This window comes from Phoca vitulina, unplaced genomic scaffold (assembly GCF_004348235.1).
Source record: "Phoca vitulina isolate PV1807 unplaced genomic scaffold, GSC_HSeal_1.0 scaffold13, whole genome shotgun sequence".
NCBI lineage: Eukaryota > Metazoa > Chordata > Mammalia > Carnivora > Phocidae > Phoca > Phoca vitulina.
The window spans coordinates 2,446,609-2,474,419 of record NW_022589716.1 but is presented as its reverse complement, the minus strand read 5'-3'; the positions used below and the strand labels follow the sequence as shown (position 1 = coordinate 2,474,419).

General features: G+C 57.0%; 1 protein-coding gene across 23 annotated transcripts; it reads right to left on the bottom strand.

Annotated features, from left to right (window-relative positions):
- Nucleotides 1-27,356, bottom strand: FCHO1 (FCH and mu domain containing endocytic adaptor 1). Of its 23 annotated transcripts, XM_032412391.1 has the most exons (32): nt 27,252-27,356; nt 26,693-26,843; nt 25,699-25,791; nt 24,087-24,191; nt 22,377-22,496; nt 22,131-22,234; nt 21,615-21,685; nt 17,363-17,454; nt 16,298-16,372; nt 15,312-15,453; nt 13,201-13,353; nt 12,852-12,956; nt 11,489-11,587; nt 11,300-11,396; nt 9,836-9,880; nt 9,643-9,721; nt 9,120-9,144; nt 8,735-8,792; nt 8,109-8,287; nt 8,000-8,024; nt 7,549-7,600; nt 6,911-7,002; nt 6,282-6,557; nt 4,341-4,453; nt 4,141-4,228; nt 3,877-3,985; nt 3,027-3,182; nt 2,572-2,704; nt 1,922-2,121; nt 1,227-1,282; nt 696-860; nt 1-257 (listed from the first exon to the last, which is right to left on the bottom strand). In XM_032412391.1, exons 7-32 carry the CDS (start codon nt 21,639-21,641, stop codon nt 235-237), a joined length of 2,664 nt encoding a protein of 887 aa, XP_032268282.1. In that variant the 5' UTR covers nt 21,642-21,685; nt 22,131-22,234; nt 22,377-22,496; nt 24,087-24,191; nt 25,699-25,791; nt 26,693-26,843; nt 27,252-27,356; the 3' UTR covers nt 1-234. The 23 variants fall into 23 exon arrangements, with proteins under 23 accessions (XP_032268282.1, XP_032268280.1, XP_032268287.1 ...); XM_032412389.1 differs by lacking the exon at nt 25,699-25,791; XM_032412396.1 differs by lacking the exon at nt 25,699-25,791 and having other exon boundaries at nt 22,131-22,237; nt 22,452-22,496.
- Between the last annotated feature and the right edge of the window lie 455 nt (nt 27,357-27,811).

Genomic DNA, 27,811 nt, shown 5'->3' with positions numbered 1-27,811 from the left:
TTTATTTTATTAGAAAATAAAGTTTATTCAAAGAACATTAAAAGTCCAAGGACCTGCATGGGAATTGGCTTGAGCAGGAGGGAATCTCCGGCTCAGCCAGGCTGGGTGTGGGGCTCCTCTCCACGGAGTCAGGGCCCCGAGGGAGGCCAGGGTGGGATCCCAGGGTCCGGCAGGAAGGCAGGGATCAGTCAGCGAGCACCAGGACACAGTGCAGAGCTGGGGGCCTCTGCAGGCTCAGCAGCTCACCAGGTACATCCCTGTGGGGGTGGCGCCGTGAGCGGGGAGGAAGGGAGGGCCGTCCCTTGCCCGACCCTGGGATCTCCCGATCCTCCTCCAAACACCCCTGTAACTCACTGTTCCCACTGCCCCATGGGCCCCAGCAGCCCCTTGCGGGGGCAGGAGAATGGGCTGGGGGCAGTGTGGCCGTGCGGCTTCTGGCCCCCTGCCTTGGGTCCTCGCAAGGACACCCTACAGGGGCCCTTCGACCTCCCACTGCGGCCCTGACTGACCCTCCCCACTCGCGCCCACCATCCTGGGCCTCCAGGGTCCAACCCCCACCAAGCTTCCCAAACACACCCCAGATGCCCCCGCCACCCCCCTCCCCCGGCACCTTGGCAGAAGCAGGGGGTGGAGCTCAGGGCCTGGCATGGTCCTGGCCTCAGGGGTGGGCAGCGGCAGGGTGGGGGGGAGAGTACCTGTGGCAAACCTCCTCTTTATAAGCGACATGCGGTAGCCACTGCCCACCAATTCCAGGTCCACGCCCGACAGAGTGGTCCCCTCGCTGGTGAACTGAGCGGCCACAGGGCTGGGTGTGCTGGAGCCTGAGCATGGCTCCCAGCTGGCAGATAGGTGGCCAGAGCCTGGGGAGGCCTGAGGTCAGCCGTGCCCCAGCCTCAGCCCCCATCCTGTTGGGACCCGGGCTCTTCCCAAACCCTTAGATCTGTGGCCTCTGTCCATCTCTTCTGACCTCCTCTTGTGCCCCTGCCCCTGCCCCCTTTTCCTTTGGCCCCTCAGGGCTATGTGTAAATTGCAAAGGAGTCCTGCCCCAGGGCCTTTGTACTTGCTATGGCTGCCCCCCCCCACCTCGTCCTCTCCCACAGCTTTGTCAAAGCCCTTTTAAGCTTTCCTCCCTGTCTACACTTCTCCCCAGCACATCCCCAATTCTCATTTTAAACAAGCCCCTCCCACCCGAACCCCCTGCGATCTCACGCACAACCATAACTCACCCCCTGCTTCAGACACATCTGGCAGCTTCCAAAGAAGTCGCTTCTCCTCCAGATTCCTGGCATCAAGAAAAGCTTGGTCAGGTCTCTCCCAGAGAGGACATTGGGAGCCGAGGGTCCCAGCTCGGTCACCTCTCAGCTCCATGACCCCAGCAAGCCAGGTCCTCTCCCTTGCCTCAGTTTCCCCATCTGCAAAATGGACGTGGGGTATGGAGCAGCTGGCCCCCGAGGACCCCACAGCCTTGCAGCATTTTTAGTCCTTCAAGTCTGGCTTCTTCGTGGCAGTTTCTACCTTTTGTACAAAACAAAGGCAACATTGTGGGGTGACTAAGAGCCCAGGGCAGAGAGTGGGCAGCTGGGTTCAAATCCTGGTGTGACGGCCGATTAAGTGACTTAGCCTCCCTCTGCCTCCGTCCCCCCTCCACAAAGGGGAATGATGGCGGTCCACACCTCAAGGGATTGCTAGAAGCCCTGAGCCAGTCCATGTATATAGAGCACGTGGACCACGCCCGACACACAGGAAGCTCTTGGTGTCCGATATTATTATTGCTAATAATGTCACCCTTAGGTCTAAGCAAGGGATGCTCATGCTGAATGGTCGGACCTATGGTGGACCCTTTAGCTGCTGCATCAAGGAGAGGTCTGGGAGGGCTCTAGGGTCACCGCCGAGCCTCCTTTGGCCTCCCGCACGCCCTCACCAGGTGGCGGCTGGCTGTAGGCGGATGTTGGTCACAGGCTCCCCCACGGGCAGCAGGATCTGGACGTTGGTGAGTGGTGTGGGCACGGCCGTGGCGCCGGGCCGGTAGCTGTACTCCACCGAGACCTGAGTGAGGGTTGCCCCGCACTGCCAGTGGGCGCTCAGCTGTAAGGGCACAGACTGCGGACCCGGGCGGGAGAACTAGGAGGAGCGAGAACAGGAGAGGGGACACAGCTTAGGCCGTCCTGTCCTGCCGCGCCACACACTATTCAACCCCACCCCCGGACCCTGCCTCGCAGTCTCTCAGACCCGACTCAGCACTGCCTATACCACCCCGCCGGAGCCTCTTCCTTCTGCCTCAGAGATGCTTTCCATCAGAGTCTGTGTGACACCACGTTTCCAGCAGAGGGCAAGAGAGCGCCTCATTCTGACAGAGTTGCGGCCAGGGTGCCGGCGCAGGCTCCTGGGATGGGGCCTCTCCTAATTTATACAATGGTGCCACCTGCACTGATGGGGGCCTGCCCCCCCCACTGCCTACCCCCCCAGCTCACTCTGCTCTCTCTACCCCTGGCCTCCGCGTCCGCGGCCCGCTCACCCTGCCCAGCCCCAAGCCCTTCCCTGCGCCCTCTGCCCTGTCTCCCCGCGGCCCACCTGGTACCGCAGCAGCACTAGATTGTAGTAGGAGGCGGCCGGATTCTGCTCGGCCTGGCGCTGCAGGGCCTCGGTCAGAGCCGCCATGTTGAGCCAGAAGTCTTTGGTCTCAGGGTCGCTCTGGGAGGGGTCGCTACAGAGACCAGGAATAATCACCCCAACCCTTGGGTGACACCTTCCCAAGGCTCTCAGCGTCCAACCTACCCCAAGGGCTTCCTGCAGAGGCGGATTCCCTGGCTCCCCTTGGGCCCAGTCAAGCATGGGCCCCAGGAGGTGGGGGGTGTGTGGGGGGACACGGAGAAGAAAAGAACAATGAGGTCCGGAAGGGAGAGTGATTTGCCCAGGGCCGCACAGCACATCCCAGGAGGCAGAGCCCGAACTCACAGGCGGGGAGATCCTGGACCCCACCAGCCTCTGGGACCCCTGCCTCTGACCCCCGACTCGTCCTCCAGTACCTGAAGAGCAGGTCGGCATTGGGCTGGAAGTGCTCAATGGCGGACGTGTGCACGAGGCGGAAGCTGAGGACAGGTGGGGGCGGGGTCCCACTGAACACACGCACGATGCCAGCTGGGAAGGTCATGGTCAGCTCCCCAGTTACTCGAGCCAGGCAGCTGGGGTTGGGGGCGGTGAGGAGACTGGGTGTTGGCTCGGGGCTCTCCCGGCCCCACTGCAGCTTGTGGCTCCCCAAGCCCCTCAGAAGAAGCGAGGCCCTGACCGTGCCCAGCGTCCTCACTCCCAACGTCAGCTCCTTGCGTCCTTGCCTGGACAGCAATCCAGGCACCAGGAAGAAACCACACTGGGCTGAGGGAGGCAGGAACGTCCCCCTCCCTAGCTCTCTTTACCCCTAGGCCACCGGGAAGCTCAAAGCAAAACATTCAGTTATAGAACTGTCCTCACCTTGGGTTTCAGGCCTAATAGTCTCCCATTTGTGGTTTGATCTTAAGGTCTTCCCTGCTGGGCGCTGCCCCCAGATTATTCCTGGCCCCTCAACTCCTCCTTAACCCAGTCTTCCAAGGGCCTGGCCTCTGGTCCTGCTCCCTTCAGTGTGAGGCCCAGAGCAGCCTCAGAAGAGCTGCTAACCTGTGGTCACAACGAGGCCTCGCCCTTGCTCTAACACCCTCCGTTGTTCCCACTGCCCTCAGGACAGGGGCCTGGTTGCTTGGCTCAGAGATCGAGGCCCTTCCACAGTAAAGCAGATCAAGGAACACACCTGAAGGCTGTCTCTCCCGGAACCTAGACCCAGAGGCCCCAGAGAGTCGTGTTTGTCCCCGTCCTCGTTGGCACTGTCCCCCCATCACTGCGTACCTGGGGCTGTGGCCTCGAAAGTAGGCATGGACGTATTCGGTGAAGGCGGTAGCCACAGGCAGGGCATCCTGGGAGCCCAAGACCACAGGGCTGGGTCCCCGGGAGATTCCTGGTGGGGGCGGGAGGGAATGGGGACAGACAGAGTGAGCACAGGTCCCAGACTCCAGAACCCACTTTCTGCCAACGCCTCACTTAGCCACCCACCCAGCACCAGAGAGGGTGAGAGCGAGGCCCAGAGAGGGGCCCGGGGCCTCCCCACCATACCATGTGCCGTCTGTGACGGGAAGCCGGGCCGGTCCGAAAGCGTGCTGGCAGTGGAGGAGCCCCGCGGGGAGGGGCTCAGAGACCGGGACTGGGGAGGGAGACAGGCCAGGCTATGACGGCCCGGGAGCAGCACCCTGATGCTGCCCGCCCCCCACCAGAGGCGCCCCCAGCCCCGCTCCTGCCGCGCGCCCTCCCCCTACCAGGTCGCCGTTGCTGCGCGTGAGGGGGCAGGACACCTTCCTGGTGCGGGCTCTCCGGGGGGGCGCCGCCAGGCCGTCTCTGGCTGCAGGGTCAGCGGGCCCGGGTATCGGGTCTGGGGAGGGAGTGACAGACAGACAGCTTTTACAGCCGAGATGCTGCCGTGGGCCTCTCGGGCCTGCCCGGAGAAGGAACTTCTCCCCAAAACTGGGAGTCGGGCTTATTCGGGGGAGACCCCCTGGGGCTGAAGTCTCGGGGCTGCAGAGAAAGTGCCGGACAGGCCTGCAGAGGCTATCCACAGCCCTGAGCCCCCCGACACTGGACTGATGGCCCAGGAAGGGGTTACTGGGGATACGTGAGCAAGCGCTGGATGCTCCGGATGCTCGGGAGGCAGGCACGGCTCCAGGGGCGGGGCGTGGGGGGACTGGCAGAGGATTTTTATCCAACATCAGTGATTCTGTGACCTTCATCCTCTCCGAGTATGAGTACGACGTAGCCTCCGACTCTGGCCCGCGTCTGAGTCTCACCCGCGAAGGTCACTGATCACTGCCTAACACTCAGGTGCCCCGTCGGCTCCATCCACGGCTGCCTGCTCGCCCCCCGCCCACACCCCAGGTGTGCTCCCCTCTAGCCCAGGGCTTCTCAACAGCACTGCTGACACCGGGGGCCCGAGCAATCTCTGGGGGGGTCGTCCTGTGCACTGTGGGGTGCCGACCAGCATCCCTGGCCTCCACCAGCCAGGTGTCCGTAGCACCCATCCCTCTAGTAGTGGCAAGCTAAGATCAGTGGTGACATTGCCAAGTGTCCCCTAGGCGGCAGAACCGGCCTGGTGGAGAACCCCAGTTCTATAGGGAAGCTCAGACACCCGCACTTGACTAGTCTCCTCACATGCTCCACACTCACATCCCTGGCAACTTCCATGATCCAACTCCAAACCGGCTCTTTCTCTAATCAAGGATGGTGCCAAGCAGCCCTGTCGCCACTGCTGGGGACCTCATGGGGTCACAGCCCTCTGATTCAGGCCCCCCTCCCCCCCACTGGCCTCTTCCTCCCGACCTGCAGCCCTGTCCCAGCTCACCCTGGGCCCTCCCCTCTCCCGGGCGGCCTCCCCTCCTGCTTCACACAGCTGCCCATGGGGTGCTCCAATCTGGCCTCCCCCCCAAACTCAGGGTCCACTGGCCACCTGACATCTAAAGGCCCAGTCTCAACATGCCCCCACTCCGGCTACTTCCGCCCCATATTCCCTGCCCCTTCTGGCCCTCCCTGGAAGAATGCCCAGCTGCCCTCCTACACTCCACCCCGACCCCTCTGCTCTCACCCAATGTGTCTGCCCCGCTTCTCCCCACTGTTACCCCATCACCTCTTCCCTAGACTCACTCACCTCACCTCCCCGGTCTCCAGCTCCCACCCCCAGGTGGACAGAGGGCGCCCATAATCTGAGTCACATGCCGCCCTTGCTCTGCTCACAGCCCCCCCCTTCTGTGGCTCAGGCCTTGCTAGGGTAAAACTCACATCATTCCCAGAGACTACCAGGCCCTGCTCGGGCCCATCTCCCTCCTCTCCCTCCTTTTCCCTGTCATCACTCTGTTTCAGCTTCACCCGCCTCCGAGCGGTTCCTCAGAGGGCCTTGTCAGCTACCACCCCAGGGCCTTTGTACAGGATGTGCTCTAGGCTGGAAAGACCGTGCCCCCCCGTGTCCAAACGGCTCCTTCCTCACCTCCATCAACTCTTAGCGCAGAGGTCACCTCCTCAGGGAGGTTCCAACCTTCTGAGCCCTCACCAGGCACCTGCCACCTCCACCTTGTTCAATATCCATTTCATTATTGTCCCTGCAAGGGTGAGGGTTCTGGGCTGTGTCCCCAGCACCCCATTCAGGCCCTGGCCACAGTAGGTGCTCAGTCGTCCCCACCCAGGGCTCTGATAACTCTGACTCCTGGACTCACCTCCTCCAGCCACAGCCTCCAGCCCCCAGGGACCCGGGGATGGGGCGAGGGGCTGTGGCGAGTCCGACGCTGGCAGGGGCCGTGTCCCCCTCGACTCGGAGGCCGGCGCCCTATAGCTAGGTGGGCTCTGTGGGGTGCCCGGGCGGGGGACCCAGGAATCCGGGGAGGGGCCAGGCGCCACGTGGGATGGCGAGTCCAGGCCGGAGTCCTCCACATTCTCGGGCGACGAGGAGGAGAAAGGTGAGGGGCTGGAGGTGAAGCCGAGGCTGCTGGAGCCTGGAGGGGGGGCGGGGGGGGTGCCAGCTCCAGACCCCGCCCACATGGAGGCCCCGTCCTTCCTCCTGCGGGCCACGCCCACTCAAAGCCTCGCCCACCCATCAGGCCACGCCCTCTGGTCGCTTCCATTTCCGCGGAAGCTCCGCCCACCCACCCACTGTCACCTACACTACTACAGAGGGCTCGCCCACTCACGCTGTGGCCCCGCCCACCACCCCATTGACCAGTGACCCACACAGGACCCCCCAAATGCTCCCTCCAGCCTGGCCCACCCTCCCACCTACCCTTGCAATGGCCCCACCCAGCCTCCTGCCAGCCAAGCCTGTGCCCCTGAAGCCCCCTACCGTCATCACCTGTGAAGTCTTCGTGGTCAAAGGCCGACTCTAGCGGCGGCCCAAAGAGGTTCTTGGAAAACTGCTCATCTGACTGCAGCTTCTCTGCACAGCTGTGGACGAGGTGGACAGGAGGGATGGTTTCTAGCGTTCCTATGCCTCCTCCCTCCTCAGGGCCTTTGCACAGGCTGGTCTTGGTCCTGAGCTCTCGTTTTCCCCGGCTCTCCCTGAGGCCACATCCTGCTCTCTTCAAGTCTCAACTCAAAGTCCCCCACCCCCAGCCCAGAGCAGCCTCCACCTTCTCAACTGAAGCTGCCCACTGGCATCTTCCCCCACATTGCCTGCTTTGTTTCTTCATAGCACCTGGAAGTATCGAACATGCTCTAACTTATTTGCTGTTCCTAAAATCTGAGCCACTGAAATGCAAATCTGAGAAGGAAGACCTGTCTTGGTCATCCATCTCTGAACTCAGAATAGCACGAGTACACAGCAGGTGCTCAATAAATGTTCATCGAATGAATGACTAAATGGTTCCTCAAAAACAGCATGCCCTCAACTCCCTGCCAGGCTGACAGAAGCGGGGGAGGAAAGAGGAGTTGGGGGCAGCCCCCGGCCCCCCACTCAATGTTGGCCGGATGTCCCACTGCTGTAGGACCTACCTGCTGGCTCTTGGGGCAGATCGAGGCCTTTGTGGTTTCCCAGCAGCGTCCCCTACAAGAGATGCATCTCCTTGAGCCTTCCTGTCACCCTGCCTACCGTTCCCCTCTCCCCCCCCCCCCCCCCCCAGCCACAGAACAAGAGACTAAGGCTTAGGGCTATCCAGCCAGCTGCCCAAGGTGACCAGCAAGTCAGGCAGAGAGGGATTTGAGCCTGAGCCAACCTGTCTCCAGGTTTTGGCTTCTTTCCCGGCTCGGCTCCTTCCTTCAGCTCTCATTTAATTCTCATAATGACCCCATTTTATAGAAGAAGAGACTGAGGGTCAGAGTGGTTAAGCAGCCTGCCGCAAGTCACACAGCAGAGCTGGGATTCAAACCCACACTCACACTCCAGGCCCAGCCTCCCCTCCATGTGCTCCTCCCCAAACCGAAGACCCCTTAACAGGCTGCTCACGTGCAGAATGGCGTTTCATGGTGCCCTGTGGACAAAGTGGGTGGCATCAGGCCGGGTGCGTCCCGCCAGCCCCCCCGGCCCCCCCCAGAATACCCCTCCTATGCCTCACCCCTGGGGCAGGAGGAAGGATGAGGCTGCCGGCCGTGGCCCTGAGCTGGGCAGCAGCCACCTCGGGGCTGCAGGCCGGGGCACGGGCAGGGGCAGGCTTGATATGCACATAGAACTTGCGGGGTTCCTCATCATCGAAGTCCGAGTCACTGGAGGAAAAGCGGGCGGGCTCCGCCGTGGGTGCGCCAGTCAAGGGGCCAAGCAGATCCCAGCATGGGGGTCTCCCTAGGCTCAGCCCTCAAACCCGCCCCTTCCTGCTCACACCTTTCAAGGCCCTACATGAGCCCATCTCTCCCCACTTGCCCCACCCCCCGGCCTTGCCACCGTGTTTTTGCTCCAAGTCTTTGCATGAGCATGCCCAGCCTTCACTACCAAACTCTCATTCAGATGCTAAACCCCAACGCTGGTGCGCCCTCCTCCAGGAAGCCCTCTGGGCTCCTCCTCGCTCCCTCTTGCTCAGCCGTGACCCCACAGGGCAGGTGTCTTTATTTGAATCTGCTCCGTCTACACCGCAAGCTCCCCGCAGGGTGGACACAGAGAGGGTCGCTATTAGTGGAGGGATCACTGCGGGCAGAGCTTTGTCCTTGCTGTGCCAACAGTTGCCCCCAGGGGGCACCAGGAGGATATTGTTCTGGGTCGCATCAGGCCGGACGGTGAAACCTTCTTCATCCACCTCTGGACACGTCTAGGGGGACAAGCAGTGAGTCAGGCTCCCCGCTACTGAACCTCCCCCTCTCACCCTGCCACGCACCCTCCCACCTCTGGGCCCTGACTCAGACCTAAAAACAGCCCCAACGGCAATAACAGTACTGCCTGTCTTGAGGTGGTGAGACTGACGGGCAAATTGAGGCTAAGTGGGGACATCAGTCCCTCCCACGTGGCCCACAGGAGTTTGCAGCTGAGATGAGACTGAGCGCCTTGAGCTCCAGGCTTGGCTTCCAGGCTTGGGGGCCGAGGTGGGATCGAACCCCTCCCACTTGCAGCCCGGCCCAGCCCCTCCCATGGTACTCACCCCTGAATCGGGCTCCAGGGAATCTCTGGGGGTGGAGAAAGAGATGCTCATTTCTGCTCTCCCACCTCATCTGCACGCCCCCAACCCCCAACGCTGGACATGGCACCTGGGGGCGGCCCCTGGGCTGCGATGTTGTCCTGAGCTAGTCCCCCGGGTGATGGGGCCCAGGGGTTTGCCTGGGGCTGGGGGCCGTGAGTCTGGACTTAGCTGAGCTCAGGGTGTTCTCAAACAGCTTGGCAGGGGAGGAAGGAGCCCTGGAGCTAGTCTGAAGGGCTGGCTTGAAAAGGTAGGGAATGTAGGGGCTAGCCTCAGCAGGGAAATGATAGGGCTAGCCATGGCAAAGGAAGAATTTTGGACTAGGTTGGGCAGTGGGCATATTGAGCTAGCCTGGGACAGAGGTTCTCCTGGGCTAGCTTGGAAGAGGAATTCTCAGCAGCGAGCTTCTGGGATAGGACAGCCTGGGAAAGGGGGAAGGGATCCCGGGCTAGCCTGGGCCAGGGCTGGGCAGGGGGTGTTTCCTCACACAGCTGCAGGTGGCTCTCGCTCCCGCCGGCTCAGTCCTGGGAGGCGAAAGGCCTTGGCTCCCCGCAAACGTTTCATTGCTGAGAACAGATAGGGGGGGTGCAGCTGAGCCCTGGGGGTGCCCCCTTCCCCTTCAGATCTGCCTCACTCATCCCCACCGTCCAGCCTGGGCATCCAGGCCCAGACGTACTTGCCTTCCTGCAGGGCAGCCGCGCTGTACGCCTCAAAATCCAAAGGCCCTGAGATAGAAGAGAGTGAGAAACTCAGCCTGGCTGGGAGACCGGGCCTGGGAAGGAGAGCAGCACGCCCTTGGACTCACAATGGCCCCTGGGTCTGAGTTCAAGGCCAGTCAGGGTCCAGTGCACAAGCCGAGATGCTGAACAAGCCCCAGAGATGTTCATGAGGGGGATGGGCCAGGGGCTCTGGTCCCCTCTTGGGATGGACCAGAGGGGGTGATGCCTGAGTTACTTTTTTTACTTCCAGCATTTCTCACAGGTACTTGAGTGGGTCAGGGGATGGACCATGAGTCTGTGCGGTGGGCTGAACCTCAAGTGCCAAGATGAGGAGCTGGGACTCTCTTCAAAGGTGATGGGGAACCATGGAGGGTACATGAGCAGGAGCAGGGTAGGACAGATCTGTGGCCAGTTTAGAGCAAGACTGGGGCCATACACCAGAAGATATGGCCTGAGCCAGGGCTGAGTTATAGAGACAGGAGGGATTAAGGACAGTTGTTAGTGGTTGACCTGGGGACATAAACTGTATACCAGCATTTATTGAATGCCTACTGTATGCTAGGCACACACTTTGCCCTTTACCTGCATCAAATTACTGAACGTTCATAACTTCATTAGGTGGGGATTATCATCATCCCCACTTTATAGATGAAGAAACTGAGACTCACAGAAGTCAAGACAAACATCCAAGGTCACATAGCCAGCAATGAAGAAAAGACCCAGACTCAGATCTGACCCCAAAAGTTTTGTTCTCAACCCTTCCCCGACCCCTCATCTGGACATTTTTTTCAAATTGGTCCTTTGCTCAATAATCCTCAATGGCTCCCTTAGGCCCTCAGGGTAAAGTATGAACAGTTGGGTCTGGCATTCAAGGCCTCTCTAGTATCTGGTTGTAAGAGATTCACATTTAAGATGGGGCACCAAAGGACCCCAGGCTGGCTGAGTTGGAAGAGGACATGACTCTTGATCTTGGGGTCATGAGTTGGAGCCCCTCGTTGGGTGTAGAGATTACTTAAAAAAAAAAAAAAGGTGGGACATCAAATCCTTTTCCTGTGTGGGCTGCGGAATTAGATTTGTCATCAGCCCATTTTTCTCATGAGGACACCAAGGTGCAGGGAGGTTCAGTGCCCTGCCTCTTGAATATTGTTCTTTTTTTTTTTTTCTTTCTAAGATTTAATTTATTTATTTGACACAGAGAGAGAGAGAGAGAGGGAAAACAAGCAGGGGGAACAGCAGAGGGAGAGGAAGAAGCAGGCTCCCCACCGAGCAGGGAGACTGCCACGGGGCTCAATCCCAGGACCCCAGGATCATGACCTGAGCCGAAGGCAGACGCTTAACCATCTGAGCCACCCAGGCGCCCTGAGTCTTGTTCTTTCCCCGCAGCTGAGGCCCCTGAGTCTGACCCCCACTGATGTCCCAACTCACCAGGCTTCTCCCGGCCTGTGCCCTTGCTCTCTGCAAACTTTCTCAGGAGCATCTCCACGCTGACGTTCTCTATGTTCTGCTTAAACTCCTCATGCACCTGGGCCAGGTGAATGAAGTGTGTAAGTGGGTACAGCCAGGGCCCCTTGCCTGGAACCCTTTGCTTTGCTTCCCACCCCTGGCGCCACTCACCTGCCCAATCTGCACATGGGTGTCCTCCACCGAGTGGGCATAGGAGCCTAACAGTGCCTTCATGTGCCGCAGGTGGGTCTCCTCCATGGCTTGGAAGCGCTGAGCCGGGAAGGGAGAGGAAAATGGGAAGGTGGAGGTCACAAGGAGTGGCCAGGTGATCCAGCCTGACCAGTCAGAGTGTTCTAGCCCCCTGGCCTCAGTGACTGGTGTGGGGAAGACCCAAAGAGTGTCTTCCCTGGGACTTTTGCTAAAACTATGGGAAATGAGACACTTTTATACCCTGAGTCAGTGAGTTGGTGGGATTCATATGGGGCTGCTGGTGACCAAATTTGCTGTACACACACACACACACACACCCATACACACACCCAGGAGGGCATCTCTACTTGAGAGTGAAGCCCCCAGGGAGAAAAACAGACTCAAAAAGCAGAGAGGCACAACTTCCTGCCAACATTTGAGTACCTGGATCCAGCCATGCCTGAAGCTCTCCCCTCAAACTTGTCAGTTCCCTGAGCCTATAAATCAATCTTCCTTGTCAGTTTGAATGAAGGTTTCTATCATTTGCAACTTTCTATCACTTGCAAAGTCAGGAAAAAAATCTGATTCCGAATCCTGAGATTCCAATCTGCTTTTTTATACATTTGGGTAGACAGAGTCCCAGAGAAGTACAGTGTCTCATAAAGAGGTTACATAGCTGGTGAAGAATGGAGGTTGGAGCAGAACCCAGGTCTTTCAGCCACCATGAGCTGCTAGTAGACTCCCGGCTTCTAGCCCCTGCCTTGCCCTGTTCAAAAACCTTGTCAATAATAATAGAAATAGGGGCGCCTGGGTCGCTCAGTCAGTTCAGCAGCAGATTCTTGAGTTCGGCTCAGGTCATGATCTCAGCGTTGTGAGATCGAGCCTTGCGTCGGGCTCCTCGCTGAGTGTGGAGTTGGCTTGAGATTCTCTCCCTCCTTCTCCCTTTGTCCCTCCCCGCCTCAAATAAATAAATAAATAAATAAATAAATAAATAAATATATCTTTAAATAATAATAGAAATAATAATACCACCTAGAGTGGTTTCTATGCACCTGGTACTAGTCTGAAAACTTCCCATGTAGGGACTCATTTAATCTCCACAAAAACTCTACGAGGCAGGTACTAACTCTGTTCCCATTTTGAGGCACAAAAAGGCTTTGGCTTTTGAAATAATAATGCCAACAACAATCCCAATAGCTAACTGGCTCTAGAATCCCATGGCTTGAAACCTGTGATTCTAAGGCTCTGGGGAGTCGAGGGTTTCAGAGATTCTGGACTTCCGAGGCCCGTAGATCCTGGGCCAAGGACTGTGTGGGTCTCCCAGGTCCCAATGCCTGGTTCTTACCAGAGCCGAGTCCAGCATCTTCTGCTCAAAGTCAGAGCGGGCCGAGTTGTACTTCTCCACCGAGCGCCGCAGGTTCTCTGCTGCCTTCTTCGTCTTCGTCTCTGCCTACGAGGCACAGGGAGGGGATGGGGGCGGGAGGGGACACACGGGGCATTTCTTCCCCTGGGGGCTCATCTTCCAGCAGGTAAACTTCTTGGGGTGCCCAGGGTGTGATGACCACAGAAGGTTTGATGACCAGTGCTCTGGGATATGTTTTCATACTCCCATCAGGCAGCCCTGCTGGCCCTCGGTGCATTGCTTGGACCTGCGAGGGCTCACGGCAGCTGGGGCCCTACGACTGGGGGCCCACCTTGTCCATCTCCTTCTGGCTGGTGCTCTCCCTCCGCAGCCGCTCCTGGTCCATGCAGCGGTTCAGGTAGTTCTCGCGGGACTTGGGCAGGAGCTGGCTGACGCCTGCGAGGACCTGCACAGCGTCCAGGGTGCCCACGGCTTCCTCTTTGCACTGCAGGGGTGGGGAAGGGGGAGTGTGGGTCGCATGTGAAGCCCCCGCCCAGGTGCAGGACACAGGGGCACAACGTGAAATTCCCAGCTTCCCAAACACTCTGTGGGGTTCCCGGTCCCATGGAGTACCTTTTACGAGTATTCTATTAATTTCAAAAATTTTAACTTTTTAAAGAGGGAATATTTACACAGGATTCCTATTGCAGGAAGTTTTAAGGGGGGAGCTCAGGAAAAAACCTCCCACTGTCTGATCCCCAGCCTCCCAGGCCTCTGCCTCGGAGTTGATAGGTCTCCAGAAATAATCGGCACATAGACCAACAAATGCGTTTGTTCTAGCCCATTTTTTTTAAATGACAAATAGGCATAATCTCTGTTTAACTCACAGCTTTTTTGGCTTAATAATCTATTCCCAAGATTATTCTGTATCAACCCACAGAAAACTTCCTTGTCCCCCAGTTTTTTTTTAGTAGGCTTCACATTGGGCACCCCCCCTTGTCCCCCAGTTAAAAAAAATCAGGGTGGGGCGCCTGGGTGGCTCAGTCAATTAAGCATCTGACTCTTGATTTGGGTTCAGGTTATGATCTCAGGGTTGTAAGATCGAGTCCCATGTGGGGCTCTGCACTGGGTGTGAGCCTGCTTAAAATTCTCTCTCTCCTTCTGCCCCTCCAACCCCCTCTCCCTCTCTTCAAAAAACAAAAACAAAAACAAAAAAACTCTTGGTAAAACACACATAACAGAAAATCTACCATCTTAGCCATTTTTTTTTTTTTTTTTAATAGGCTCCACGCCTAGCATGGAGCCCAGCGCGGGGCTCGAACTCATGATCCTGAGATCAAGACCTGAGCTGAGATCAAGAGTCAGACGTATAACTGACTGAGCCACCCAGGTGCCCCTTTGTCCCCCAGTTTAAGAAAAAAAAAACATGGTAAAACACACATAACAGGAAATCTACCATCTTAGCCGTTTTTTTTTAAATAGGCTCCACACCCAGTGTGGAGCCCAACACGGGGCTCAAACTCTTGACCCTGAGATCAAGACCTGAGCTGAGATCAAGAGTCAGATGCTTAACTGACTGAGCCACCCAGGCCCCCTTACCATCTTAGCCATTTTTAAGTGTACAGTATTAACTACTAACAACTCCCTTTTTATTTTTATTTTTTTAAAGATTTTCTTTATTTGAGAGAGAAAGAGAACGAGCAGGGGGAGGGGCAGAGGGAGAAGCAGACTCCCCGCTGAGCAGGGAGCCCGATGCGGGACTCGATCCCAGGACTCTGGGATCATGACCTGAGCCGAAGGCAGACACTTAACCGACTGAGCCACCCAGGCGCCCCCCAACTCCCTTTTTAAACAGGAATGGGGGGGCGCCTGGGTGGCTCAGTCGGTTAAGCGAATGCCTTCGGCTCAGGTCATGATCCTGGAGTCCCTGGATCGAGTCCCGCATCGGGCTCCCTGCTCAGCAAGGAGCCTGCTTCTCCCTCTAACCCTCCCCCCTCTCATGTACTCTCTCTCTCTCATTCTAGCTCTCTCAAATAAATAAATAAATCTTTAAAAAAAAAACAAACAGGAATGGGTATGGCTCTGGGGCCAATCAAACTTTATTTATTAGCACTGAAATCCAAGGGTCATAATTTTCACCTGTCATGAAATCTTCTTCTCCTTTTGATCCCCTCCCCCCCAACCATTTAAAAATGTAAAAACCATCTTATCTCTCAGGCTCTACAGCACCAGTCTGGATTTGGTCCGTAGCCCATAGTGTGCAGAGCCCTGGTCCAGAGTTCTGAGTCCGAAACTGGACAGTGCTCAGGTGGGTGGGAGCCTGGGTTTGGTGTTGTGGAACTGACAGGATTCTCAGAGGCACACACCGGGAGCGGGGGGTTCAAAGGCCCCAGAAGTTCTGGGATCTTTCCAGCCACTGCCGTGCCCCCTCCCCCTGGCTGCGTAGTGCCCACCAACACACACCTTCTTGTGCATCTTGAGCTGCTCCTCACCGTAGCGGAGCACGTCCTTGATGAGGTCCTGCAGCTTTCGCGTTAGCTCCAGGTGGCAGAGCGCCAGCTTGTCTGAGGAGACGCGGAAGACCTCCCAGAGCGGGGCGAAGGTCCTGGAAACAGGTCACACCCAGGGTCCAGCAGGCCCACCCCCCCTCCCCCGGGATCCCCTCAGACAGCAGGCACCTACTGTGTGCTGGGCCCTGCTAAGCACCTGCACCACAACTACAAGGCAGGCCTGGGACAGATGGGGAAACGGAGGCATAGGAGGTTCCAGAGTTCACCCAAGGCCCCTTAGGAAATGAATATCAGAGCTGGAATGTAAACCCAGGCCCTAGCTGATACTCAAGGGCACCCAGGCCCTGCAGCCATGCCAGTCTCTTTGCTCTTCCTTGAACATACCGAATCCATGGTTGCCTCAGGGCCTTTGCACTGGCTGAGCTGCCTCCCAGCGTCTCCGACCCAGATACCCCTGTAGCTGGCGCCATCTCATTATTAAGGTCTCAGCTCATGGAACCCATGCCAGAGGAAGCACCTGACCTCTCACGCTTCTATTTCATCCCCTTCCTAGAGGCTTCCACCCCAGGAAAGGACTTTTGTTCGTCTTTGCTGTTAACATCTGTTTTGCCACACACCCCACAGGTAACATGGCATGACCATGGCATGAAGGTGACTGGGGGCTTTATTTCGTCTTGATTGCTGCTGGGTCTCGAGTACCTAGAATGGTGCCCGGCACACAACAGGTACTCAGTAAATATGTGTTGAATGAATGATTGAGGTAGTAAGTGAATGAATGAATTACATTCCTCGGTCCAATTAGCCCCTTAAGGGAGGGGCTGGTTGACTCCCTAGTCGACATATCACTTGTGTGAAGAGATGTCCACCCAAGAGTAGACTCCTGATACCCCAGGACCCTTCCGCCTTGGGGACCCCCCGCCTCTGCTCCAGCGCACTCACCCCACGGGGGTCCCATTGCTGGCCAGCTTGGAAAGTTTCGCCATCGCCTTTGAGTAGGTCTCCTCGATGGTGGCCCTGAGTAGAACAGAGGAAAGATGCAGAAGGTTCTGGGCATCCTTGGGAGACGCTCCATCCCCCTGGGCCTCAGTCTCCCCATCTCAAGGAGGATGGTAGAGTCCCCAGCCCGGGAGAGGCATCTTGGAAAATGACGGGCGCAGGTAAGTAATACGTTTTAAAAACAAGACTGGTAGGAACAGCCGTAGTAGCACCGGCTCAAAAACAATTGGAGCACATTCTATAAATGCTTGATACGCCTTGTCTCGTTTAATTGCAGGAGGCGAACTCCTATTTCCTTTTTCCCTCTGGACAGACACTGTTAAACGCCTACTTAATATCCACTCACATTTTTGCCCAGATTGACAGAACTTCGATTTTTGTTCGGGGCAGCAATGCGCCCAGTTACAACCAGCTACCCACGGAGGGGGTGGCACCCACAGGGCACCACAGGCAATCGCGGATGGATTCAGGAGCTGAAGGCCCTCAAAGTAAAGAACGCCCCTGTCCTGTGCAGCTTGGACGGGTCTCACGATACAGCCAGAGAGAAAAACCTGGTTATAATCTTTTGAACTCCGCTCAGATTTAATGGGCGTTCAGCTAGTGAACGGCTGGGGAGCAGAAGGCTGTATTGCAATTTGAATTTATGTCTTCTGGGATATGGATGTCGGAGCATTTACACGCCGAAACGTAGGTTACTTCATCATGCATGTGTTTTATCATACTCAGGGCATGAGACTGAGTTTTCAAAATTCCCCTTGTAAGTAGGTCATATCATCATCTCTTCAGGAGGAGGCGTCAGAAACCTGGGAATGGTTGACAGGCGGGCATAGGGGCTGACTGTGTTGAGAACCGCTGGTTTCGAGGACATTCCAGCAGGTTGAGTGTGGCGTGGCCGTAGTGGGATGCGCAGGGGAGAGGTGGGGAGGGGCCAGGGCGGGGCCACGAGGTAGAGGAGGCTGCGTGGACTGTGGGGCGTGGCCAGGGGTGGGCGGGGCGTGGGGACCTCACCTCTCCCGGATGAAGTCGGCCAGCTCCTTGGTGGAGATGGGCCCCTGCTTCACGCCGTGGTACAGAACCTCGAAGCCATGGTTCTTCTCACCCTGCAGGGGATGGGGGCGGAGACTGAGTAAAGGGGTGGAGGAGACATCACGGTTGCCTAGCAACGGGGGCGTGGCCAGAGGAGCCAACCAGCCGAAGCCCAACCCCTTGGCAGCAGTGATTGCTTCAGGCCTGAGCCAATCAGCCTGTGGCCTATCCCCTAGGTCACAACGATTGGTTCATGGGCCTTACGTTGGCCCAATCAGAGAGCAGCCTGGAGGTTTTGTCCCATGGCTGAGGGGAAGATGTTCTCTTAACGCTTGTTGTCTCTGTCTCTTTGTGTCTCCGTCTTTCTCTGTCTCTCTATGTCTCTCTGCCTCTGTTTCTGTCTCATCAATCTCTTCCCCTGTTTTTCTGTCTGTGCCTTTCCATAATGAGTAATTATGTGGGCACAGGAAATATTGGAAGCCAAGTGGAAACCTTGAGATTTGGAAAGAAGTTGAACCTGACGGAGTCTGAATAAAAAGTATGTTGAGTCGAGTTACTGGATCAAACCAAGCCTGAAAGCCCCATTTCCCTACAATGTTTCACCTTTGTGAGCCAATATAACCCCTGTTGGGTAAGTCGCTGTTTTCTGTTCCCTTCAACATGGAAACACCCTTTCTGAGACCCCAGAGCACAGTCTGGGTCTGATGCCTCTCTCAGGACCCAGCAATGTCCAGTACAGGGTGGGGCCAAAAAGGGCATTTGAGTTTGTTGAATAAATGAACAAATGAGTTATTCTGCTGTCATCTGGGGCTGGTGGGAACAGTGCCTCTACCCGGGTGCCTCTTTCCTCCCAGTTCTGGGGTCACCATGGTGGGGGATGCCAGGGCTGTGCTGTGTGATCTGGGCAAGGCACTGTCCCTCTCTGAACTTTTAGTGGCTCCTTGATAAGATGGGACAGGGAAGCATCCACCTTGCGTATGAGGATGAAGTAAACACCAAGGTGATCCACATCAGGGTTCCCCAAATCCCCAAAGGCAACCCTAGTTTTTTCTAATTTGTGGTATTAGTTAACATTTTGCGTTAAGTTTGCCCGTTTTTTTCTCCAAATACATTGACTTAAAGAGGCAAATTTTACCATTATTCTAGCTGGGAGCCCTGTGACCCCATGCCATGATGAAAGGAATAGGAAAAAATAAGGCAATAACTGTTTTTATCCCAGCCAGATCCTGTGACATGTGAAGGGCATCATGTCCGAACACTGAGCTGCTCATCAAAAAGGGAAATCAGCTGGGGTCTGAGGAACTAGAGACATTTTAGCACCAAACAGGGCCTTGTGAGTAGGGCCGAAAGAAGAAGCTTGTGGAGCGATCTGGCATTATTTAACTCCCAACACAAATCACTGAAGTGATCCCTTTGGAAGCAGGTCCTGCGTTAATAGTGGTTTCCTCAATCTCCTCCAGCCTGGCGAGTTTACCCTCCCACTTACCTGGAAACCGGAAGGCTGAAGCCAGAAGTCACAACCAGATAACCCCTCTTGCTGCATAAATGGAGAAACTGAGGCCAAGACGGGCAGACCCAACACAGTCTGATGCTCAAATCTCCCAATGGTCGCTCCTCATTCTAGAATTGTTGATAGCTCCCTATTTCCCACCAGCTGCTTAAATGCAAAGCCCTTAGCTCAAAATTGTCTTTCCAACCTTATCCCCCAGCGTCTTCTTGGCCTCGCCAGTAAAATGGTTAGCAGTGCAAAGACAGGCTCTGCCTTCCTACCACCGCACCTTTGCCTGGGCTGTTCCTGCAACCCGGCTCAGCAGGCTGCATCTCTTTCCACCCATCCAAATCCTTCTACCTCTCAAGGATCATTTCCAGGCCCACCCCCTTCAGGAACCTTCTCAGACCCTCACTTCCCTGAATTTTCAACGTTGCTCCCTCCAGTTTCCCAGGAATATGCGTCAGAGCCTCCTTTTATGCACTGGGTCACTCTGAGCTCGTGACTTCACCTCTCTGGGCCTCAGTCTTCTCATCTGACAAATGGGGACAATGACAGCACCCACCTCCCAAGGGTCTTGGTGAGATGAGGCTGGGACGGTGCTGAACCCAGGGCTTCCTGCGCAGCGGTGAGGGCTCAGCAAACAGGCCCAGCAGTCCCCGCCTGCCCCACCCAGGGGATCCTCGGATAAGGCTGCACCAGGCACGGCCACCCCGGCCAGCATCTGGGGCTGACTTGGAGCCAACCACTGGCCCGCTTCCCAGACCTGGCAAGGCCCCCAGTGGTATTTGCCTCTCCCAGGCTGTGCTGGCAGTGAGGGTCCTAGGAGGGACTGTCTTGGGCCTGTGTCTCTTATCAGAACCTCTGGACTCCAGTCTCGCCCCTCTGCCAACCCCAGAGAGATCTTTCTAACACAGCTTGATCGTATCCCTCTCCTGCTCATACTTTGCCCATGGCTCCCCAGTGCCCTCAATGCCTCCAGGCTGCCTTGGCCCAGCGGGACTGGGGCATCCCTATCTGGCTTATTCTCCCCTAACTGGAGCCTCCTTCAGGCCAGCCAGGGCACCAGTGCCACCCAGCTAAGAGCCACCGATACAAACAATTGATTAAAAGAAACATTGCCAGTGACAGACATCCCAGGGTACTCCCTGAGACCTAGGGAGGCAGGAATTTCATCCCCTTTCCCAGATGGGAAAACTGAGGCTTGCAGACACAAAATCACTTGCCCAAGGGCTCCCAGCAGAGCCCAAATCAAATGCTGAACTCAAAGCCCTTATCCACTCTGTACCAGGCTATCTTTGGGTGGGGAGTGCCTCGGGGGTGGTTTCTATTTTCTCTGCTGATCTGAATTTTCTGCAGCAAGCTTGCGTGCCTCATGCAATTAAAAAGAATTTAAAATAAATGTAGGTGCCTCATGCCATTAAACAGACTTTAAAATAAATGTAGGTGCTGTTGTCAGGGTTCCAAAACGTGGGCAACGACTGATCATCAAACAGTTAACCCCCTTATATCGAGGCACCAAAAGGGGCTCAGAGAGGAGCAGCGCCTTGCTGGGGTCACATAGCCATTCAGAGACAAATCCAGGGAATCTGACCCTTGGGCAGAAGGTGGAGGTCAGGCCCCATCCCCCCTCTGCCCTCTCCCCACACCCCCTCCCTGCAGGTGGCAAGGGGGGTGAGGCCCCTTTAAGAAAACAAGTGGCAGTAAGAGGAGCCCCAGCTGGGGAGGGAGAAAGGGAGGGAACGGGCCTGTTGCCAGGGGCAACCAGTTGCCTAGCAACAGGCTTCCTCTCAGCAAGCTCAGGGCCCTACTGGGGAAGGGGCTTTCAGCCCTGGTCCTTCCTAGACTCTTCTGTTCATACATCTTCTGTGGCTCCCTATTAGCATGGGCCTGTAAGAGGCATCCTTGTGCCCTCAACTGGTCACCCGTGTCACACTTCTGGGCTTTCGCTCAGGCTGTTCCCCCTGCCTGGAATACCCTTCTTACATCTTAGAAAATCTCAGCCCTCAAAGCCCACAGGAAACATGGCTCCATGTCCTGACCTCTCCTCTGGTTTCCCCCAAGGCTGGGCCCAGCCCTGACCCTGAAGGGCTGAAGATTTCTGGCTGGCTCTATGTCTCCCAGATTGCGAGCTCCTTGGGGTCAGAACCAGGATGAAGCCTCTTGGGGGCCTCAGCACCTTCCACAGTTGGTTGGGTGTGGAGTGGTGGTGGCAGGGAGGGAGGGAGGGAGGGAATGAATGAATGAATGAATGAAAACAAATTTGTCTCAGCCCTCTTGGGTCCCCAACCCAGAAGGCAGAGGGGTGAGGGTGGTCCCCAACCCGGAAGGCAGAGGGGTGAGGGTGCCACTAGGGGCCAAGTCAAGAAACCCCCCAACTCTCCAGGATCGGAAAGATGTGGAAATTCCCTGGCTGAAATGACCCTGGATCCTGGAAGTTCAGTCTGGCCCCGGGGTTCAAGGCCCGACGCTGCATTTTCTCACCAGGCAATTTGAGATAAAAGAATACTACTCTGGGCCTTAGTCTCCCTGTTGTTCAAGCTGTGACTTGCCCAAGGTCACAAAGCCCATGAAGTCGGAGGGTGTAGATTCAAACCCAGCCTGACTCCTCCCACTTTAACTTCTATGAGTCGCAGACCCTCCACCTATCCAAGGCTCTGCCCATAAGCTGCCAAGTCCCCCCATCTCCATAAAAGGCCCCACAGCCCTTCCAGGAGCCCCCATCAAAATAAAAGTGGGTCTTACCCAAAAATGTTCCCCAAAATACGACATCCTGATGCCCTCTGTGGAGACCCCCGCAGGCTCCTGTTTAGTGCCTGTCCAAAGAGAGAAGCAAATCTGAGCTGTAAAGCCATGGCCAGCTTGGGCCTAAGGAGGGGAAATTCCAATTGTCCTCCCCGTGGAGGAGGAAGAGAGAGGATGGAGGAACCAAAAGCCCCAAGGCTGGGAGCATGCCAGGGCCCCTGAGATGATTCATCCCCAGGCCTGGCCCCCAAGTAGCCCCCGTTCTAGGAGGCCAGATCTGGATATGGATGCCCCAAGTCCTGTGGGGTCAGAGCTGGACTGGATAGAGGGATAGGGGCTGGGGAGCCTAGTCTAGAGGAAGGGGCATGGGAGTTGGGGCTTTCAAGCACAAATAAGAGTTCACTGGGGGGGGCAGAGTACTGGATGAGCTCCAGCCTAAGCAGAAAATCTCAGGGCCATTTCACAGATGGGAAAACCAAGGCTCCCCCCTACCCCCATAGAGGGGAAGCCACTTGCCAAGGTCACAGAGCCAGGAAATGAGAGTAGATTTGCACCCTGGGCCAGCTGAATCAAGACCTGAGCACTCAGCTCCACACTGGGCAGCTCCCGTGGGAAAGGGTCTGCTGAGAGATGGACACTGGGACTGTGATCGGCCACATGGGGGTCGGGGTCCCTGAAGTGTCCCCAAGGATCCCTTGGGGTCTCCCAAATCCCTCTACAACAGTTCCCACCCCATGCACACTCCTGGAATGGAGAGCTCACCCCTCACCACGATGACCCAGCTGGCAGTGGTGTCCCCATGAGTCCCAACCCTGACTCCCAGAAGCCAGTGGTCACCTGGTGTTTGAGTCACTATCCAGCTCTGTGCCTCAGTTTCCCCATCTGAAAAACAAGAAGGAATGCCTAGAAGGGGTCTTACTGGGGGAGTCCAGGCCTCCCTGCAGAAGGGGCTGGGCCAAGCCGCCTGGCAAAGGAGGGACACTTGGTGTCCTTGGCACGTTCTCGAGGCTGGTCTTGTCACAGGAGCCCGCAGACCTCATCCATAATTCATGACCCCTCGGGCAGCTCAGCAGCAGCTGGGAGCCCAAGAGGCACAGGGGCAGCTGGGACAGGGCTTGTGACCACAAATGGGAAAGCTCCTCGGGCCTCACAAGGAAAGGACCAAGCAAGGACCTCGGACAAGGCTGCCTTCACTGAGCCTCAGTTTACCTAATCTTGAAAGTGAGTTTAATTTGAACCATTATCCTCTGGCCCCAGGTTCCTTGACTTCTGTAAGTTACCCAGCAACCACCATGTGCCCACGTAGCAAGGACAATGCCAGGGACTGTGAGATTATTCAGTCCTGAGTCTGGTCCCTGAGGAGCCCCCAGTCTAGGGGTATAGAGCTGGATGTAGACACACCAGTCCTGCAGGCTCAGGGCTGGGCCAAATAGAAGAAGGGACTGTGGGAGCCTTGACCGAAGGAGGGGGCAGGGTAGTTGGGGGGTTGAAGCATGAATAGGAGTTCACCGGGCAAAAAAATTATTCGATGCCACAAATATTCCCAACGACCACCCTGTACTGGGTAATGCTGGCGCCCCTAAGAAAACTGTCACTGGCACTGTCCCTGAGGAAACCCAGTCTGGTGTGTGTGGGGGGGCATGCTGGGCTGACATCCCAAGGGGGAAAAGCCCTCAATTCCCATCTCATGTCTTCATTTCTGGCCAGGATTTAGGCCCTGAGAATCTCCAAATCCCTTAAAGCTGTGCTGACTGATAAGGGAACCACTAATCTCATGTGGTGACTTAATTTTAAACTAAGTAAAATTAAATACCATTAACCCCCCAGCTCCTCAGTTGGGCCAACCTTGCCCCAGGGCTCAGTAGCCACATGGGGCTGGTGGCTGCCATATTGGACAGCACAGGTAGAGAAAGTTCTGCTATAAGATGCTTCTTAGAGGATCTGAGGAGCCACTGGGCCCAAGTTCCCCAGAAACCGAGGATCTCACTACTGTTTTCACAACTCCGGTTAGATGGCCCCTCCCCCCACAATATACTGAAGGCCAGTATGTGTGTCGCGCTGCACCCAACCCTCCAACAGGTACCGGCTCATTCAACCTTCACAGCCACACCATGGGGCCCAGTCCCACCTTTACAGATGAGGAAACTGAGGTACAGAGAAGTAACTCACTGTCCCGGGGTCACTGTGATTTTGTCTCTGGCATGTCTGCCAAAGAACCCCTGTTTCGCACTACCACATGTGGTTCTGGGTCTCCAGGTCCCCTCTACTGCCCCACCACTGTAATGGAGGGCAGGGGGGCAGAGCGAAGCCCCCCCCCACCCCCCCCCACCGCAGGTTCCTGCCCGGCCCAGGAAATGACACCTGCTTCTTCTCTCGGAAACCCCAGGCCAGGCAGAGCGGGGGGCCCCCCCTTCTGTTCCTGAGAGGGGTGAGGAAGGGCAACGGGGGCCTCCAGACAGGGCTCGAACTCACCGGACAGGGCAGCGAGTGGGGCTGGGGCCCCTGACAGACAGGGTGGGCACCAGGAGATGGCCACGCGGCTCCTGCCACTTCCGTCAGCACCAACCAAGTGGAGGCCTGTGTGCGTGGGGGACAGGAAGCTCACCCTGCCCCGCCTACCGCCCAGCTGCCACCTCACCTCCCCCACCAGGCCAGCACCCCTGGGACTTCCCTGGAACGGGGCCAGCCATGGATGGGTAAACTGAGGCACCTGAACCTGGGGCTCCCAGCCTGGGGCTGTTATTACCCAGCAAATAATAATCATGACCACAATGGTGAAATAATTGCAGGCCACACATTGCGTCTGTGCCGGGCTAAGCTTTTCCACATCTCACCACCCCGGGGGGGGGGGGGGGGGGGACCGATGATTCCCGCTTCACAGAGGTGGAACCAAGGCTCAGAGAGGAGAGCGTCCAGGCTCCTGTCTGTGCAGCTGAGAATCAAACCCAAGGCCGCATGAAAACTGTCACAGGCCCCTTCCTCTAATAAAAAAAAAAAAGAAGAAGAATTTAAACTATATGTTACAAATTGCATTGGCACAGAGATGACGATATTAATATTATGTATTAAAATGTATTCCTTGACCCCCAAAGCTCATCTTTTTCCCCTCTGATTTTGAAAGAAGTTAAAACCTCGTCATGGGCCTCTGAAAGTATTGTGTCCAAGACGCAGGAGTCTCTGTATCTGATGGAGAAAATGGCTTTGCTCGAACCCAGGACTCTCGGCCTCCAGAGCACCAGGGCAGAGCACAAAGATGGACAGGGACTTGCCCAAGGTCACACAGCAGGCTGTCCGCTGGCCAGGATGCCCCCCATCCTCTGGCTGCCCAAAGCAGAGAAGAGTCCTCCACGGGGTGCCTGACAACAGCCCCAGGCGCTGCTGCGTGCAGATCCTGCTTCCCCGGCACCAAATCCCAAAAACCTACAGCTCTGCACTGGGTGGAGCACGTGAGCAGGCCCAGGAGCAGACAGAACACGACAGGATGGAGTCAGCAAAGAAGGCTGGCTCCAAGCCACCTGTCCAGAGCCCCTGACCTCGTGCTGTGACCTTGGGCCTACCCTGACCTCGGTGCCTCCAGGGACCTAGGGAACAGTCCCTGACATTGTGCTCCCCCCAGACTCCGGTTTGTGCACAGTGGGGCCAGTTTGAGATTTTTCTGCTCCTTCCCAGTGACTCGCCAGCCTCTTGGCCATGCTGTTTCAATGACCCGTCCTGTCATGAGCCTCCTCCCTTCTAGGCCCAGCCACCAGTGACCTTTACACAATCTGGCTTGATTCTCACAGTGGCACTTCGAGGCAGTGTCTCATCTTGGCCATCACCCCAATGGGGAAACTGAGGCACGGGCCCCATGTCACACAGCGACCAGGCTGTCAAGCTCAGGAATTTTTTGGTCCTCCCCCTCTAGTCTCCTCCCTCTTTGTCATCTATCTGGCAAACACCTATTGAGCACCTACTGTGTACCTAACTGCCCGGCTCTAGAGACCCAGCTGGCAACACCCTGGCCGACTCCTCTCTCTCCTCCCTGCTCCTGGTCAGCTGTGACCCCATTTATGATCACTAATATTGTAATTAGTATTATAATGACCATGTCTGTATTTACAGGGCTCCCATCTTCCCACGTCTCCTCTGATCTTCCGAGGGGGATCCAGCCCATTCCATAGAAGAATACACCAAGGCCCTGGGGGCAAAGCCACACACGGGGAGAATCAGTTTGAACCTGGGGGTGTTGGACGACTCCCAGCCCCGAGCTCACCCCTGTGCCCACCGCAGTCAGGGGACAGGCTGGCCTGGTGGCTTCTACCTCCTCCTACCCACAACCCCACCCAGGAACTGGCTCGCCCCTGGCGTGGGTGACAATATATGGGTCAGGGTGTGCCCCAGGCAGTCCCACCGGTAAGACCAGGGTGGTGGAGCCCCCATTGCAACCATTGCAGCTTGGTATGTGTTTTACTGGCTGGGAGAATAGCCTTTCCAGCAAGGCCAGAGTGACCACGAATCCATTTTGCAGTGCAGTAAACTGAGGCTCGGAGGCCAGCAAGTCATGTCAGGTGGTCTCCAAACCCACTGCCCTCTCACCCCCAAACCACTGACACCTTAAGCGAAGGGGGGAGTTATCGTTTGGCATGTGGGTTTTGGAATCTGTAGAATTCGGCTTCTGAAGCCCTCATCCCCATTTTCGAAGGAGAAAACCAAGGCTCACAGAGGTGCTGTCACCTGCCCAAGGTCACCAGGGAGGCAGGTCCATCAAAGCTGCCTCCTGGTCCCCACTGCGGCTGGGGCAGGCAACTCCCAGATTCGAGGCAGATGGAGGGGCCGCCCACCCCACAGCCCTCCTCCGCACCCCACTCGCAGTCAGCCTCCGGCAAGATCCTAATTTACCTCGATTTATTTTAATCCCCGAGAACAGATGCTGCTGCCCACCCCCCACTGAGGCAGAGACCACCCCCAAGTCCATGCTTCAGGCCCTTTCAGGCCTGGCCTGGCCAGTCCCTGCTAGGCAAGGGGCCCCACACTCGCCCCCTCCCCAGAATTCCCACTTTGGGGGTCCCTGCAGAGGATGCCGGTGAAACGCCCCCCACCTCTTCCTTGCGGTAGGAGACGTGGATAGAGCAGTCTACAGCAGGGGCCCGGGGACCCCCAGCTTCCTCCTCCAGGCCTATCAGGGTTCACAGTGGAGAAAAAGGGAAGGGGTTTCTTCCATCTCGGTCCTCAGGGGTCTGCAGACCAGAGCTGGGAAGAGGGAAATTGAGAGTGGTCTCCACTTCGGTTGTCCTGGGTCCCAGGCTGGAGGGAGAGCGGCACCCCCATCTTTGCAGCTCTGGAACCTACACCCAGATCCAGGCTTAGAATAAAGGGATTTGGGGAGGGGTCTCACGTCATAGCCACCCTCCTGCACGCTCCGGTTCTAGGCCAGGAGACGGGGGACTTGGAGAGGGGTCCCTATCTCCCTCCACAGACTCCCGAGGATGGCCACGGAGAGGCGGGGGGGGCCCACCGCGCAGCCCCCGACCCCCAGTTAGCCATCCCTCATGCCCGGCCGCGCCTTTGCCCCCAGTGGCCTCCGGGGCTACTGGGCGCGGTGCGCACGAGGGGCTGCGCGGGCCAGGGGATTCGGGGGGTCCCGGGGACAGCACTCACCTCCCGAGCTCCGGCCGAGCCCCGCGCCCGCCGCCACCTGCGGCTCGGTCTCTGACACCCGAGCCGGCCCCGCCCCTACCTCCGCGGCTGCGGCGCGGCAGCCGCCTGGCTCCGCCCCCGGGGCGTGGCGTTGAGAGTCCCCACCCACAAGACGGCACCCGGAGTCAGGGGCGGGTTTGGAGTCCGCGCGGCCTGCCATTGGGCCATTTAGGCGGCCAGCTCCGTCAGTCCCGCGAGCTGATTGGCTGATCCAGAGACGAGGCTCCTTTTTATTACCCCCCTTCCACCACCCGCAGTGTATTTGCATAAGTTAAAGCAACAGGCTCCTCTCCCGCTACCTGAGACCCAAGGGGTGGGGGCAGGGGTGATCACAGTTTATTGAGGTCCCACCGTGTGCCAGGCACTGAACTGGGCTCATGTGCTGTCCCCCACAAACTTGTGGGCGGGACGTTATTGATTCCCATTTTATAGTTGGAGAAACAGACTCCGCGAAGACAAGAACTTGCCAGGAGGCCACACAGCAAGTCCGCATCCTTTTTTTTTTTTTTTCAAAGATTATT